General features: G+C 41.2%; 1 protein-coding gene and 1 long non-coding RNA gene across 2 annotated transcripts in view; one reads left to right on the top strand and one right to left on the bottom strand.

Moving 5' to 3' along the window:
* The window catches only part of KDM7A (lysine demethylase 7A), a 60,212-nt gene extending 58,781 nt beyond the window's left edge, over positions 1-1,431 (bottom strand). The window contains exon 1 of the mRNA XM_063309549.1: positions 1,207-1,431. Within this exon, the coding sequence (XP_063165619.1) occupies positions 1,207-1,322 (116 nt within the window). The 5' untranslated portion in view covers positions 1,323-1,431. The remainder of the gene's footprint in view (positions 1-1,206) is intronic.
* Positions 1,432-1,516: 85 nt separating this feature from the next.
* Positions 1,517-5,265, top strand: LOC134501648 (uncharacterized). Its single transcript, XR_010068371.1, has 2 exons — positions 1,517-2,515; positions 3,861-5,265. It is a non-coding gene; the product is annotated as an uncharacterized LOC134501648 (long non-coding RNA).
* The last annotated feature ends 9,431 nt before the right edge of the window (positions 5,266-14,696 follow it).

The following is a 14,696-nucleotide window of genomic DNA, read 5'->3' as shown; positions in this document are numbered from 1 at the left end:
CAGGTGCATTCTGGAAGAGGGCTCGTCAGACCAGTTGCAACCGTGAACAATGCAACCGCAATAAAGGCTGGAGCCAAGGCACCGCTACAGACCTGTTCGGTGTTCGGTGCTCTCTCTCTCTCTATTTATTTATTTATTTATTTATTTTGAAGACGCTACAGTCCCTCTCTCCCACCCGCGCAGCATCTGAATTCCGGGGTCTGCCCCTTTAAAATTAATTTCCCACCGAAAGCCAGCAGAGGGAGATGAGACCGTCTCGCCAGTTCCATCGTGACTCTTGTTTTTGTTAAATGGGGGGTATTTAAATGTCGTGCTGTCAATCAAGGAGCACTTCCCCTGAAAGCCGCGACAGCAGCGAGGGTTTCCTTGGATAAATGCTCTCCGAAAGCTGCCTCTTCCTCCGAACTTCAACGCCGCCGCCACCCGCCAGTGGCGGGCTCCAGCCCGGTACTTGGAAGATCAAAGCCGAGAGGAGAGAGAGAGAGTCCCTTGCGCCACCACCAAGGCAGCCCTGAAACTTGCTCCTTTGTTTCAAGGTCCGTGGATACCACCACTACCCCGCGCTCCCTCTCCGGGCAGGAGCGACACGGCCTTTTGAAGCGCCACAGCGCTCGCACTTGGGGGGCTCTTCTCCCCCCCCCGCGGGACGCGCCCACGCATAAAAGACACGCGCCTCCGCGGAGGACAGGCACCGCGTCAGAAAGAGTCCGAAGCCCGCAAAACTCGGGCACGGTGAGCTCAGAGGGGCATGAGACCCCCTGGAAGCCCCCCGCGCCTAGAGAGCGAGAAGACGGGGGCACAGGCGCTAACCCTAACCTCATCAGTCGTACTCACCCACAAAAGACACGAGAACACAGCTCACCCCCCCGGCGTGACGGGAAACTGAATTACGGCAGCTAACTTTTCCGTCCCCTCCAAACTCCACCGAGAGCTCTTCGCTAACCTCAGTTCCGGAGTCCTTATATAACTCCACACCGAAGAGGGGGAAGAGGCACAGAGAACAGGAGAGCGACGGCTGCTAAAGGCTGCCGCTTCCTGGTTAGCTGAAAGCCCCGAGCCGCCTCTTCCTCATTGTCCTCCGTTGTTCGTTGTTTTCCCCTCAGCGCCCACCGAAGGTCTCCCCCTCGGAAAGTGGAAGGGACAGTGTTTTTTTTTTTCTGTCGTCTCCCCTGAAAAAGGACGCGCGGCTGCCAAGCCAGCCCTTACCTGCCATGGAACCAGTCCTTGCATATGTCGCACTCGATCATGAAGCGGTTCACATCGTAAGGCTCCCGGCACACGCAATACACAGGGGTCGCGCTCGCCGCTGCCGTTCCGGCCATCTTTAAAGAACTCGCTCACTCTCTTGAGTGACTGCCTGAGCCACCCTGCTCTCCCTTCTCGAGCCCCCCCTCCGCCTTCTCCTCCCCCTCCCCACCACCGCCAGCCCCAGCCAACAGCCGTCGCCGGCCCAGCCAGTCAAGTCGGCAGCACCAATAACAACAGCGCGCGTGCGGAGCGCCGGCCCTGACGCGCGCGCGCGCGCCCCAGTATCCTACATTGAGCGCGCGGCCGCCGCTTCTTCCTGGCGAGCGAACAAACGGCGAGGGCACGCGCGACGAAGAGGAACCGTCACGTAAGGTACATTTCAGAGCATGCGCTATAAAGGGTATGTAGTGGTGGGGATGAGGGTGACGGCGGCGGGTGCGGGGGAGCCGAAGACGGCGAGATGCTGGGAAACACCTCCGAAACGTAGAAGGTGTCGTGCGTCTCTTTCACGTCTAAGAGACGCGCGCGAAGGAAAGAAGAGTTGCGTGAAAGAAGGGGCGCGTGCACCGTTGCCGGAAGTCTGTACAGTAGCTCTTTCTCGGACTTGAACAGACAGCGGGGAAGAGCACGTGTCACCGCACAACCCTCTCCCCCCTCCCTTCTGGGTTTTCTCCTTTTTTTTTCTTTTGGTGGGCGGGGCTCAAGACCTCTGGAACAAATAACGAAGATAATAAAGTCTCGGGCACATGCTGACTCCGCCCCATTCCGCCTCGTCCTGCTGAAAGCCGTCACGTGAGGGGGGAAGGAAGGTGCCGCGAGGACATAGGAAAAAAAAACGGGCACTGTCAGCGTCGCTCTTATGCAACTGCGCGAGGATGGGCCGGAGGGAGCGCCGCACGGAAATTGCGCTCTTGACTTTGTTTCTTCGGTCTCGGGGGACTGAAAGCGCTGTGACAGCAGGGCTGAGCGAGCGTAATCGCATCTCCCGCCTCGGTTACTTTTCACTCAAAACCGGACCGAAAGACAATCCCTAACTGCGTGTAAACAAATTCCGCTGGCGTTGCGGGCTGCCTTCCAGCCAAACGTCAGTTTTTACCCACTCTTTTTTTGTCTGTCCCTTTTACCGCCTTTAAGATACGTTGTTACATATCTTGGATGGCGTTTCCCATCTCGTCAGCGTTGTTGCGGAATTCTGGAGATGCTGCTTGTTTTGAGCGCCTCAGTGGTGAATTTGCCATTGTAGGCTTCTGCGGTGGTCTCTTAGCAGGTGAGATATGATGAGATAAAAGTAGATTTTTGTACCCCAAGTGCAAACTGATTCAAAGTGTTAGATAAAGAGGTACGGTGAAATTCTTACACCTCTTAGGATTTCCAGTTACGCCTGTACTACAGATTTAAAAACGGACACCTTGTCTCTGCATTTTTCGAAATATATTCTGAAGAAAAATAAATGGAGGAACTCATCTATTGCATATTATGAAGTAATAATATTTAAGTATAAACACCAACACTTCAGAATAAGGAGCAATTGATGATCTTAGGGACAATCTGATAATTTTAAAGGAAATAGGATTGAAGTCCTAAACACCTTTAGGCCTATAGATTTCAATGAGATTTACTTCTGAGTAAATACATTTGCAAATAAGGCCACAGTGGGGTTCATATTTTACAGTGAATGAATGTAATTGTGAACATGAATAGAAAAAGGAGTTATTTATTTCCTTTAAATTAATGCTAAGACCTTTAATCAAAAGTGAAAATAGTGTCTCTTGGGAAGATATTTGTGAATGAATGGCATAAATGAGCTACTAGCTTGCTTGGTGGTAAGTCCTGCTTATCGGCATTGACATTTCAATAGTAAAAGTGTAAAGACTTAGGCTAAAGTAGATCTCCTTAATGTGATGCTGTTCACACTGCAAATCCTACCTTCCCATACCTCTCGGCAAAATGATTAGGAAAAGTTAGCCTACATTACTGCGATCATAGCAATGCTGCAAAAATCCAGATGACCAATAAATAGCAGCAAAGATACGCAGAAAACTCTTTGTTGCTATCTAGTGATTGTCTGGATTCTTTGCAGCACAGATATGGAAGCCTGAAGCTAAAGTCACAAGGAAATTCTTCGAAGATGGACACCCAAGCTTGATATCCAGCCATAGAGTATGAATGTTCAGTGGGCAAAATTAGGTCATTCTGTCCTTTAATAAATCTTTCTAGCTTATTTTGTTTGACATACTTGTTTCTTCTAGAAATGAGTACAATGCCTGTAAGTATTATTATAAGTTTCATAGACAATAAGATATTGTTCCCAAATTTCCTAAAGCCCTCAAGTTGTCACTTTGTCTTAGTCTTAAAGGAAAAGTTATTGATTTTCCCACTCAGGATTCAGGAGAAGAAAAAGGAAACTCCAGAGTTCTCATAGGTATCAATGTGTTCATCTGTGAGTTCTGAAGGAGGGGGGCACGGATGAGGCCATAGATGTGGATTGCAGGGGACTTGATTTCTAAAGTTCATTCAAACCAGCTTCATGTTCAGTGAAATGGTGGCTCTTGCCCTTGTAGTATTGTGCAGTTAAAAAAAAAACAGTCTCTAACAGAGTTCTGCCATTTTAGATGGTGACTGACGGCCTGATCCTGCCCCTAAGACCTGTCCTCTCTTTGCAATGTGACAAGTCCCAGCTGCAAGGAACTCTCCATCTCATAAGCCAAAACCTGCTATTCAATAAGGCCAGCTGCAATCTGCTCCATTTTATGGTAATTAAAAATAGCATTTGTGCACCTGATAGGCTGCCAGTGCAGCTGCTACAGATATACTAAATTTGAATGCCTAGATGCCATACATATCATCTCACCCTTCAGTTCATCTGTAATATGCAATAGAGCAAATGTCTCTGGCTACCATTTACAAATTGTTCAGAGCTATCTCATGCTCTGTAATAAGCAAACAATGAGGTTTGTAGTAAAAATTTTAGTGGAAATTCAAAATGATTCTGTTTCTATTCTGAGGAAGCTGCAGTAAATTTATTTTTATGTAAATGTTAGGTCACCACTTTTTATCAATTGCACCTGTTGTGTTTCAGGTTTTGGAAATAGTTTCAGAAATAATTTTTGCTGAATTCAGTTGGGCTGAACTCCATGGGTTAAGTGTGTAGCCTTTCTATAAGTGTAGCCTTTGTATAGTTTCTACAGCCATAGTTGTTAGAAGAAACTGATTTTTCAGACGAATATGTTTCCTTACCCATTTTCAACTCTTATGAGTGGTTCTTCCTTGCCTAATTTTTGTATCAGATGACTTGCTTCATTTCTAATTAAACAGGTGTTGCATGTTTCATATTATTACACAAACTTGTAAAACCTGTAAACGATGATACATGGATGAGTATTCTACCCACAGGCAGGACTGACTGTATTGTATCAGCCACATCTAAATAAGCTGTTGCTGGCAATGTTGTACGCATTTGTACTTTCAGATTTGCAAGACTGATGTCTGCCCTCCCAAGTAACTGTAGAGGAAATGTGACCAGATGAGCTAATTCTACCTTATTGTAAGGCTACATTAACAGAATCCTGAAAGTCTGAAAATCTCCCACCATCTCTTTTTACAACCTGATCAATTAGGGTGGCTCCTTCCTAAGTTTCTTTCTCTGACTGTTAAGCTATTGTGGGCTCCTCCCTCTTTCTCAAGGTTATTCCCACATACCATTACAGTACCCCATGAGATGCTGATTAGCCATCTGGAGTACTGTGTCCAGTTCTAGGGACCATACTTTGAATTCAGACAAACTGGAAAGATTCAGAAATAGGCAGTGAGAATGATGAAGGGACTAGAAACTAAATGAAAAGAGGTTGAAGGAGCTGGACATGTCTAGCCTTAAAAAAAGACAGCTGAAAAAAAGACATACTCTTCAAATATCTGAAAGGATGTCCTGGAAGAAGGTCAAGACTGTTTTCTCTCATTTAGAATACATGACATGATATAATGGAATTAAGTTACAGGAAGATTCCAGTTGCATGGTATGTATAAAAAAAATAAATAACAGAGTTGTTTGCCTGGGGACCCAATGATTGAACAGCTTCTGGCTCCTATTCATTGGATGTGTTCATGCAGAGCTGGACAGTCATCTATTTGAGATGCTTTAATTTAATTCTGCACTATGCAGGGGATAGAATTCAGTGGTCCCTTCTAATTCTTGAAGATGGTCCACAAGCAACAATTGATGCAGAAAATGGTTGCCCAATTGTTGAATTGGATGGCTAAATGCAAATTTACCAGTCCTGGTAAATGCTGCACTAGTTGTTTGTGAATTACCAGGCCCACTTTAAGGTATCCCTAGCCAACTTAAAATCCAGGCAAATAAAAGATCACCTCATAAAGATCGGTTGGAGGGGCTTAGCTCATGGGTTAGAGTTAGAAATAGAGCCTTCTCATTGGAAGCACCCTACTTTATTTACTTATTTAAACAATTTATAAACAATTTATAACCCATTATTAGGGAACTTTGTCTCCAAGGGAGTTCAGCTGCCCCCATTCTTTCCTCTTATAGAAAACAATTGAAGACATACTTGTTCATCCTCACATTTGTGGAATAACAAGTACTCTAGGTTCAATCCATATTTAGATTGTCCTGTTGTTTTTCTTTTTTAAAATTAACTTTATTTTCATATGTATTGTTTTGAATGACTTTTATTTTATAGTTTTATTTATGATGGCTTTTATTATTCTTTTGTTAACTGCTCTCATCTCTTCCAGGAGGAAGAGCATATAGAAATTGGAACATGTGCTAGTTAATCAAGTGTTATAGTTAGTATGTCATGCAAACATACCTTCTTGTAAGCAACTTCATAAGTATGCCCATTGTGTTGCATGAACAATGGATTGCTTAGTCCCACTGAAGTCAATGTTTCTGCTTTTAAGTATGAAAAAATTTGGATTGAGATGATTTTCTGCTCACAAGCTGAAGCCAAGGAAGCAAAGCTGTTTGGGACAAGGCTAATATAATTACTTTTTTAAAAAATATATGTATTACTGAGGGGGAAGATATGGGCCAATAATGTGAACACAGTCCTCTGATGGCAATTTCCCCTTACAGTATTGTAATTTAGTTTCAACTTTCAAAGCAGTTTCCTATATGGCAGATAAATAAGCCCAAAGTCTTGTTGCATATACTGAATATACATATATCATTCTAGGACTGGTTGAGCTAAAATTTAAATGAACAACATGAATAAAAGTCACTTTAAACTTCTTAGAGAAATGAAACCCATTCAAGGTTTCTCTAATAAATATATAAGTATTCACATTTTACTTAGTTAAAAGTTATTAAATGACATAAGCTTTCCTTTATTAAAAAGACAGGGTTAGAGATAAAGGAATTATCTAAAGGTCAGCTAAAAATCTTCAAAACTCAGCTATGATGTCTTTATCTATTGAGAAGAATACTGAGTCATACTTTTCCACCCACACATTCCTTACAAAAATAAAAAAGCTGAAATTTTTCAAGATTCACCCACATGGTAGTGAAAAAAAAAGAGTAAGTCTCACAGCTTTGTCCCCATGCTGCAGATTGCTGTTAGCAAATACTCAGTATTCTGAAAGAAATTCTCTCCCACGCAAGGCCTACACATAGATGTTATTGAAAATAACTGTACATAATCTAATTCATCAGTACATCTTGATTACGCATTAGTAGAGGAGGGTTTTGAAGGGGCAAGGAATAACCACTTTTATTTAACAAAAAAATACTGCTCTGAGAAATGTAAATCACATAATAAAACTTTAGAAAGAGAGCTAGTGTTAAAACTGCTAGTTTTAAAAGAAGTAGCCTCAAAAGGCAGCACTCATCTACAATACCAGGAGGCAAAAGTAGAAAGAAAAGACAAATATTCTTGCTTAGACAATGTGTTCTCATTCCCTTTTCATCATTTGCCAGTTCAATTGATCTCTTCAGTACTGCTAAGACACTGTTCTTCCTACAAATAGCTGTAAATGAAAATGAAACAAAGGTTCAGCATAGCATTGCATAACCTTATTACCTAGTGATAACCTTCTTTTATGAACGAGATCTTCTACAGTATAACATTTAGTAATATGTACATCCGTGCAGTGAATGTTATTTTCAGAAAGAATAAGAAATCTAGTGGTATCTTAAAGACTAATATATTTATTAGGCATTCATTTTAGTGGATACTAAACCTTTTATTGAGATGCTTAGAATATGTCTTGAATTACACACGTCTTTCTCACTATCATAATCCCATTAATAACAATTTTCTTTCTATGCCATTTTCCTTCCAAAGTACAGAACTGAATCTCTTAATGAATAGCAGTGATTCAGTGATTTTATGTTGCATTCTTTTGTTGAAATTCCTTTGTTTCAGAAGAGTTACTTTAAATTTAGTTGCTGAGAATCCTAGAAGCTTGAAATGTCATGCTGACAAATATTAAGATAATAGTAATTATTAATCATAATGACAATAAGAGAAAATAAATCTAAGACTCTAATTCATAGTATGAGAACTGAGGTTTCCCATTTGTGGAATGGTAACATGTATGAAATGCAAAATTGGAAACTTAGATCTTATTGCTTGGGCCATTATTACGATGTTCATAGGCACCATTATGGCCACAGACACATGGTTTGGTGCATACCCAGTGTCTACTGGATTAAAAAAAATCCTTTCGACTTTCAAAAGTATATAAATAAATGGGAAGTTGACATGACCTAAGCAAAGCTCCATCTCCAGCATTATCATTATTTCCAAGAATGTCCCTAGACTTCACATGAACCCCAGTCTTTCTATGGCTATCTTTTGGCAAGTACTTTGCTTGGAAGAGTCAACCCAGAGAAAAAGACAAACGGTAAGTGGCAGTGGGGAGGAGAGTTTCTTCAGGTGCTAGAAATTATGGCAAGGAACATCTTCATCAATTTGCCTTCTGTCTTTTGTGACCAGCCATATCCCTCAAAGCAGCCATTTTGTGAGTGTGCCAGAAGCATGCTCTCAAAATCCCAGATGTGCTATTCCGATCCAGAGGGTTAGGGACCTTTATCTTACAGCTTAACTTAAAGTCATAGTCCTATTAAATGATGTGTTAATGAAAACAGCAAGATTTGACAGATACATGAGAAAAAAAAACGGGAGAATAGTTCCTTTTTTCTCCTTTTCCCTGGTGAAACCATTTCATTAATTACATTATCTTATCAAGTGCAAAATCAGTTTCTTCTTGTTCAGGCTTGGCTGACCAAATAAACCATTTACTCCTTATAATGGCAGGTGTTTACTGAAAGATTAATGAGCAAGCACTACTGTGTGTAAGTGACTTCCCTGCTGTTCTCTCAGAGGCTTGGAAGTGATGCTTAAATAATTGGTACTGCTAGTGTAGTTACATTACGCAACAGAAAGTATGAAGGAACTATAGATATATACTTTAAATCAGGTTTTTAACCTAGGACATTCTGCTGCTCCAGTGGGAAAACGAGATTCCTCTTTCCCATAATTCCAAACTGGACGGACTACAGTTCATAGTTGTTTCAACATGTACTGAGGGCAAAATTCTTCACTTGAGGGCAACAGGCTAGCTTAGGAAACTGACAGTATGTGGGACACCTATATCCTGTCCTCAATCTACTACCTCCCTGTGTTTCACACCCCTTGCCTTGCTTACCTGGTGGCCTCTGCCTCATTCTGCCAAATGGTAGGACTGGCCGTGCAAACTTTTAATAAAAATGTAGGGTTTTTATGCAAGCTTTATTGCAAACCACCCAGAAAGCTTTGGCTGCTGTCAGTTTATTTTAAAAAAATCACCTGAACATATTATTCCAGAACAGCTACATTTCTGCTCAACAAATGAGTTATATAGCTGAAGATATTCTTATAAACAGTTAAATGGTCTTATGTCATGCATATCAAAAGCAAAAATGCTTTCATGTCCATCAATGAATCAATAGCCTACTGTTAAGCTAATAGCATTGCTATTAGTATTATGAAATACCAAAATCTAAAGCAGCTGGATTTTAATCTTATTAACTTGATAGTGCATATATCCAGCAGCTGTCCTTCAAACCTTACCAAGAATTTCTGCTCCTTTTATTAAAATTGCCTTGCTGAACTGCTTCATACCACTGAAATCCATAACAAATTGTGAATTAAAAGACCTCATCCAGTATTTATCACTCTGAAAAAGGCATTGTTGAAATACAGGTAATCCTCATTTAGAAAAACACTTATTGGGACTGGTAACTTGGTCATTATGCGAAGTGGTCACCAAGTGAAACCGCAACTGTGTTTATGATCTTACTTCAGCTTTCCTTTGCTTTACAGACCTGCAAAGGTCGTAAATGCGAGGATTGGCTGTACTGATGATGCATTTCTGTTCTTGTGAGCAGGTAGCTCCGTTCATCCCCCTCCTAATTTCATAAATCTGATTAGTAGCAACAAAGTGCAGTAGCAGACCTGCAGGTCTTCCCCTCTGCTCTTCACACACCTTTTCCCTGGAAACTAAGTTTGGCATGGTGATGAGAATTCTTTGTTTGAGATCACTGGCTGCCCTTTGAAGGCCTTTAGTTTCCAAAGGATTGGGTACAGTAGTGGGAAAGAATGAATGACAGTTGCTTACAAGACACAGGGCAACCTTAGATATCAGAAAGGCAACCCTGTACACCAGCATCATAAATTTCACGTTGGGGTTGGGGGGGCTGAATAGGCTGCATGCTCATGGGTTTACAGCTTAGCAGGTTTAATACCAGATCAGTTTTTTCCCCTCCACAGTTACCTGCTCGATTAAAGGCAAACAGATTTGTTTCCAAACATCAGCAATTCCCTGAGGAGGAGGGGGAAGGCGAGAATGGAAGTGACAAAGCAGAGAGCAAAGTAGCAGACCACTTGCTTTTTGTTCCCATTATGTATTTCACAGCCAACATTTTATGTAGCCCCAAACAATCTTTTTTTTTAAATGCAGCACTTTGGAATCATCCTCAGATTTGCTTTGTTACTTTTCAGAACGTTCTTCAAAGTATCTAAACGTTGGCTATTTCAGTATGATTCCTCGAATTTCAGTTCCTTTTTTTAAAAAAAAATCTTTTGTAACGGGGCAGGAAGAAGAACCCTGAGAAGGTTGCCAAGGGCAGTATATGGAGCCAAATCAAGAAGCAAAATGAATAACTAATCTTGGGTTAATTGTAACATAAACTCCATTTTGTTAATGCAGGGAAAGATGTGAAGAGAATAACTTGGTTTTGATCAAGGGAAACAATTTATTATGCGCCCTGAATCCATCTCTTCCCTCAAAAACAGCTTCTTCCAGAAAATTGTGATATGTGGAATTCATTGCCCCAGATGAAAAATGTGTGGCACGTGCACTGTATAATGATTGGCAGGCTCCTTTTCTTATTGCCGTGGAAACCTAGACACCTCAATTAGACAAGAAGTTCAGGCAGCATGGCAAAGGTGCAAATTGCTTAGAGAAGGCATTGCATCCCAAATCCAACAGTCAACAATAGACAATGTCATCTTGACCCATCTCCCCTCCAAACATACCAATATTTATTATTTATTACTACATGGGGAGAGGGAGTAAATTAAGCCAAATCTTTTATTACTTTTCCAGGACCTTTTGTACAACTGCAGCAGCTGAGCTATGTTAACATCATTTTCTATCTCTCTCCCAAAGTAATGCTATGTAATGAAGGTCATACTGGACTCGTCTCCAGTGCAGGATGATTTTAAAAATTGAAGTTTCCATTGGGTAGGCTTTGCATGAAATACATACATAAGCGGAACAAAAAGCAACTCCTATTGGAAACAAAGGATGGAAAAAAGGCCCCCACGGATTAGCTAAAGGCCAGGCAAAGAAGAGGGAGGCAGGTTCAAGAAACCATGTGTTTGCTGAAAGGGGTTTCAAGGGTGATGTCTTTTTATGTTGTTTTAATTCTTTTGTCCTGCCAAATTAAATTTGTGACATAGCTGCTGGAAATGTTTTAGAACCAGATGAAAAATAGGGTTTCAGATAACTTCTTGCTGCAGAAATATTGAAATTAAAAGAGAAAGAGAGAACAAGAGCAAATGAATGTAAATCTATGCAAGATTTTGTTTAAGCATAAGAGGATCAAGAATGCTACCAAAGACTGTGAATGTTTGCTGTTGTGGTGCTCCAAAAAATTTTCATGAAATATATAGAATATTAAATGGTACAATATGTAGAATATATATACACCACACAATATATACAGAATATTAGAGAGAGAGTATAAAAATTTCAATATTTGTATTTTTACATAACATTTATTTATTTGTCAAGTTTTTATCACCATCCAGAGGAGGGACTCTGGGCGGTTATAAATTTGAAAGATAAACTTAATGGCTATAAACAAAAATGACCAACATGTTTCAGTGATATAAAAGAATGCTGATATTCAAGATACAAAGGTAATCTGTTCTAATGCCATAATTAAATAATGTTTTTAATTAACCTATAGCCCAGTGTCAACTGTTGTCATTATTTATTTATTTAACAAATTTATATAGCTGCCTAACACACACACACTGACTCAAGGCGACTTACAAAGTTAAAACCAATAAAATAGAACCACCACCATCACCCGGCGGCAACAGACATACTCTAAATCAACCATTTAACCGGCTCCGTATTGGCCTTGAGTCCCCAGGCCTGCTGTCAGAACCACGTCTTCAGGGCCTTCTGGAAAAGGATCAAGGTGGGGGCCAATCTTAACTCCAGGGGAATGAGATTCCATAGGGAGGGAGCCATCATGGAGAAGGCCCTGTTTCTCAGTCCAACCAGGTGTACCTCCCTCATTGATGGGACCCATAACATACCCTGCCTCCCCACTCTGGTGGACCAGGTAGATGCAATTGGGATGAGGCAGTCCTTGAAATAACCTGGCCCCAAGCCATGTAGAGCTTTAAAGGTAATAACCAGCACCTTGAATTGAACCTGGAAGCAAATTAGCAACCAATGCAGCTCCCACAAAAGAGGTGTCATATGCACAAATTTAGGCTTGCACAAAAGATTCATTAAACCAAGGGCCGCCTCTCAAGTCAAAGGTGGTTAAAATACCATGACTGAAATCAATGAATGCATGGCTTAAATCTGGGCAGGTCATACACAATTTTTCATCAGCAAAAATGAAAGGAAAAGTATTTTATTAAAAGAATGGATAATGGTTAATTAATAGCCCTAAGTGAACAGTTTTATCAAATTGTCAGGCGGCTACTTTACGTTCTCTTTTCACTTCTACAAAAGGTCCAGGTTGAGGTTCAGGTTCTCAAATTTTGTGGTGCTATAGCCGCTAGAATAACAAATTTGCAGGACCCCCAATGAATGAAAGATTTTGTGTGTGTGAATCCTTCCTGTGAATAAGTGCACAAATCACAAAGAAAGAAAGCTGTTTGATGTCCATCATTAAGAATCTACTGTCAGAGTTGATAGCAGCTAATACAGTATGAAACAGTCCAGCATGCAAAGGATGTGCTCCAGAAAAATATTCAGCCACAACATGCTGGCCTCCCATTGCAAGGCATCATCCACCTGTAAATAGTAGAAGAGGCACAGCACGCAGAATGCTTGGAGCAGACATGCAGGATTAGTGCCAGGGCTCTGTGGGACACCAGCCATGAAGATGCCTAGTAAGACCTCTCTTTGGAAGTGAGGGAGAGTAAGATCAGAGTGTGTCAGTCCTGGCTCAGTTGTCTTGGGTGCCATTTAGAAGTAGGTTGTTGCAGAAGAGAGTGGAAGGCCGCTGAATGAGACCCTTGATGCCTGGATCCTGAATAAGACCCTGATGCCTGCTAGTCTGATTCAGCACTAGCAGCTTGGTGTTGGCCACCCGCATCCAGGCAGTGTGGGTGTAGACGGTAAATAAGATGATATTGATGAAAATATGTAAGAACTTACTTAGGCAAAAGGAGATGAAACAACTTTTCAGCCTTGAGAAAGGAGATACTTGGAAGTGACTCAGGCAAAGACCTTCCTAATTCACTGGAGTATAAGGAAAGGCTGGGGGGAGGAGGTAGAGCACAATCAGACTTGCAAGGTTCTGTTATTATAGCTAATCTCGATAAAAGTAGTTCTAGTCTTCTGTGGAGCTGATTTCCTGGTCTGGTCTACCTTGTGAGGTTGACATGAAGTAAAGGTACAACTTCCTCCCTCAAATTTGCTCACAATCCCCAAGGGAGAGTTGGTACAATCAACTCTCCTGTGGTTTCCAGCCTTCTTGACTGCCCACCATCCAACTGAATCCCAAGGAAAGTCATCAGGCAGGGAGGAACTCCTTCCATTGAATGTTTTTTAGATCAGGAAATAGAGGTAGCCAGGCCTTTGGCAGAAAAAAAAAATAATACACAGCACTCTCCCTTACTTCATAAAAATAGAATATTCAAAACTCAAAAACATCACCAAAAGACATTCAAAGCCCCTTATAATTGAAATAGAACTTGTTGAGTTTCTATTGTGGGAAAGGTAAACTTTTACAAAATTGGAGGAGAAATGTTAGTTTACAATTTCCTTAATCACTCTTCTTGATTTCTTTTTGTCTAACTAAAGAACTATTGGTGGAGTACTAAATTAATCAGATTAATTCCATCTTTATTGAAATCAGTGGAGAAAGTCCATTATAAGTTAAATCTCACCAACTGAAGTTGACTGGAAACATGCAGCTGACTTTACCTGGCTCTATCTCAATATGTTCTGAAGTAAACGAAATTTCACAGAGGACAGCAATGATGATTTTTACACTCCAACTTAATCATGAACACACCAACAAAGAGGCTTGAAAAACAAATGCTAAGCCCAGAAGATCCTGTCAACAGCTTAAGTGGTTTGTAAGAAAAATGCTAATATAGCAGAGTAATTCACATGAAACCTAATCACATTCGGAAGTATCTGAAAGCAAGCTTGCAAAGGCTATCAGTGTGCATCACATCAGTCAAACACTCATCAATAAAAAAGAAATATTTTCTGGGGGAAAAAAAAACCTGATCCCTGTGGACATCTTTGATTTACTGTCTCCTCTCTCTGTGCTGTAAATTGATCTCACTGACTTCCCACCTCCCCTTAGATGTAACCCGCTTCCGCCTGGGTGCTACAAGAATCATTTACATTGACAAATGTATCCAGCCCAGGCATCAGTGAATCCCTTTTTCTCTCCCACAACAAAACAGCTTTTGTGCCTTTAAGGCCTGAAGCAATCTATGATTTCAGCAGGAGACGTTCTGTCTAAAAGTCAGCTCTGCTTGAGTTTGTGAATGAGAGGAGTGGATCTGTCGAGACAGAAAACACAGCATCTCTTTTGTGCCTGGAAGTTGCGAAGGCATTGAGGCACATTCCCTTCCGACACCCTATTTTTTTTCCCACAAATTATGTCCCTTGAAAAATTAAAGTATCTTGTGCCACTCAGTGGATTCAAAGGCCTGAACTGGGGAACACTGATCTGTGCA

The sequence above is a fragment of the Candoia aspera genome, chromosome 7 (genome assembly GCF_035149785.1).
Source record: "Candoia aspera isolate rCanAsp1 chromosome 7, rCanAsp1.hap2, whole genome shotgun sequence".
Lineage (NCBI taxonomy): Eukaryota > Metazoa > Chordata > Lepidosauria > Squamata > Boidae > Candoia > Candoia aspera.
This window is presented reverse-complemented; position numbering and strand designations above follow the sequence as displayed.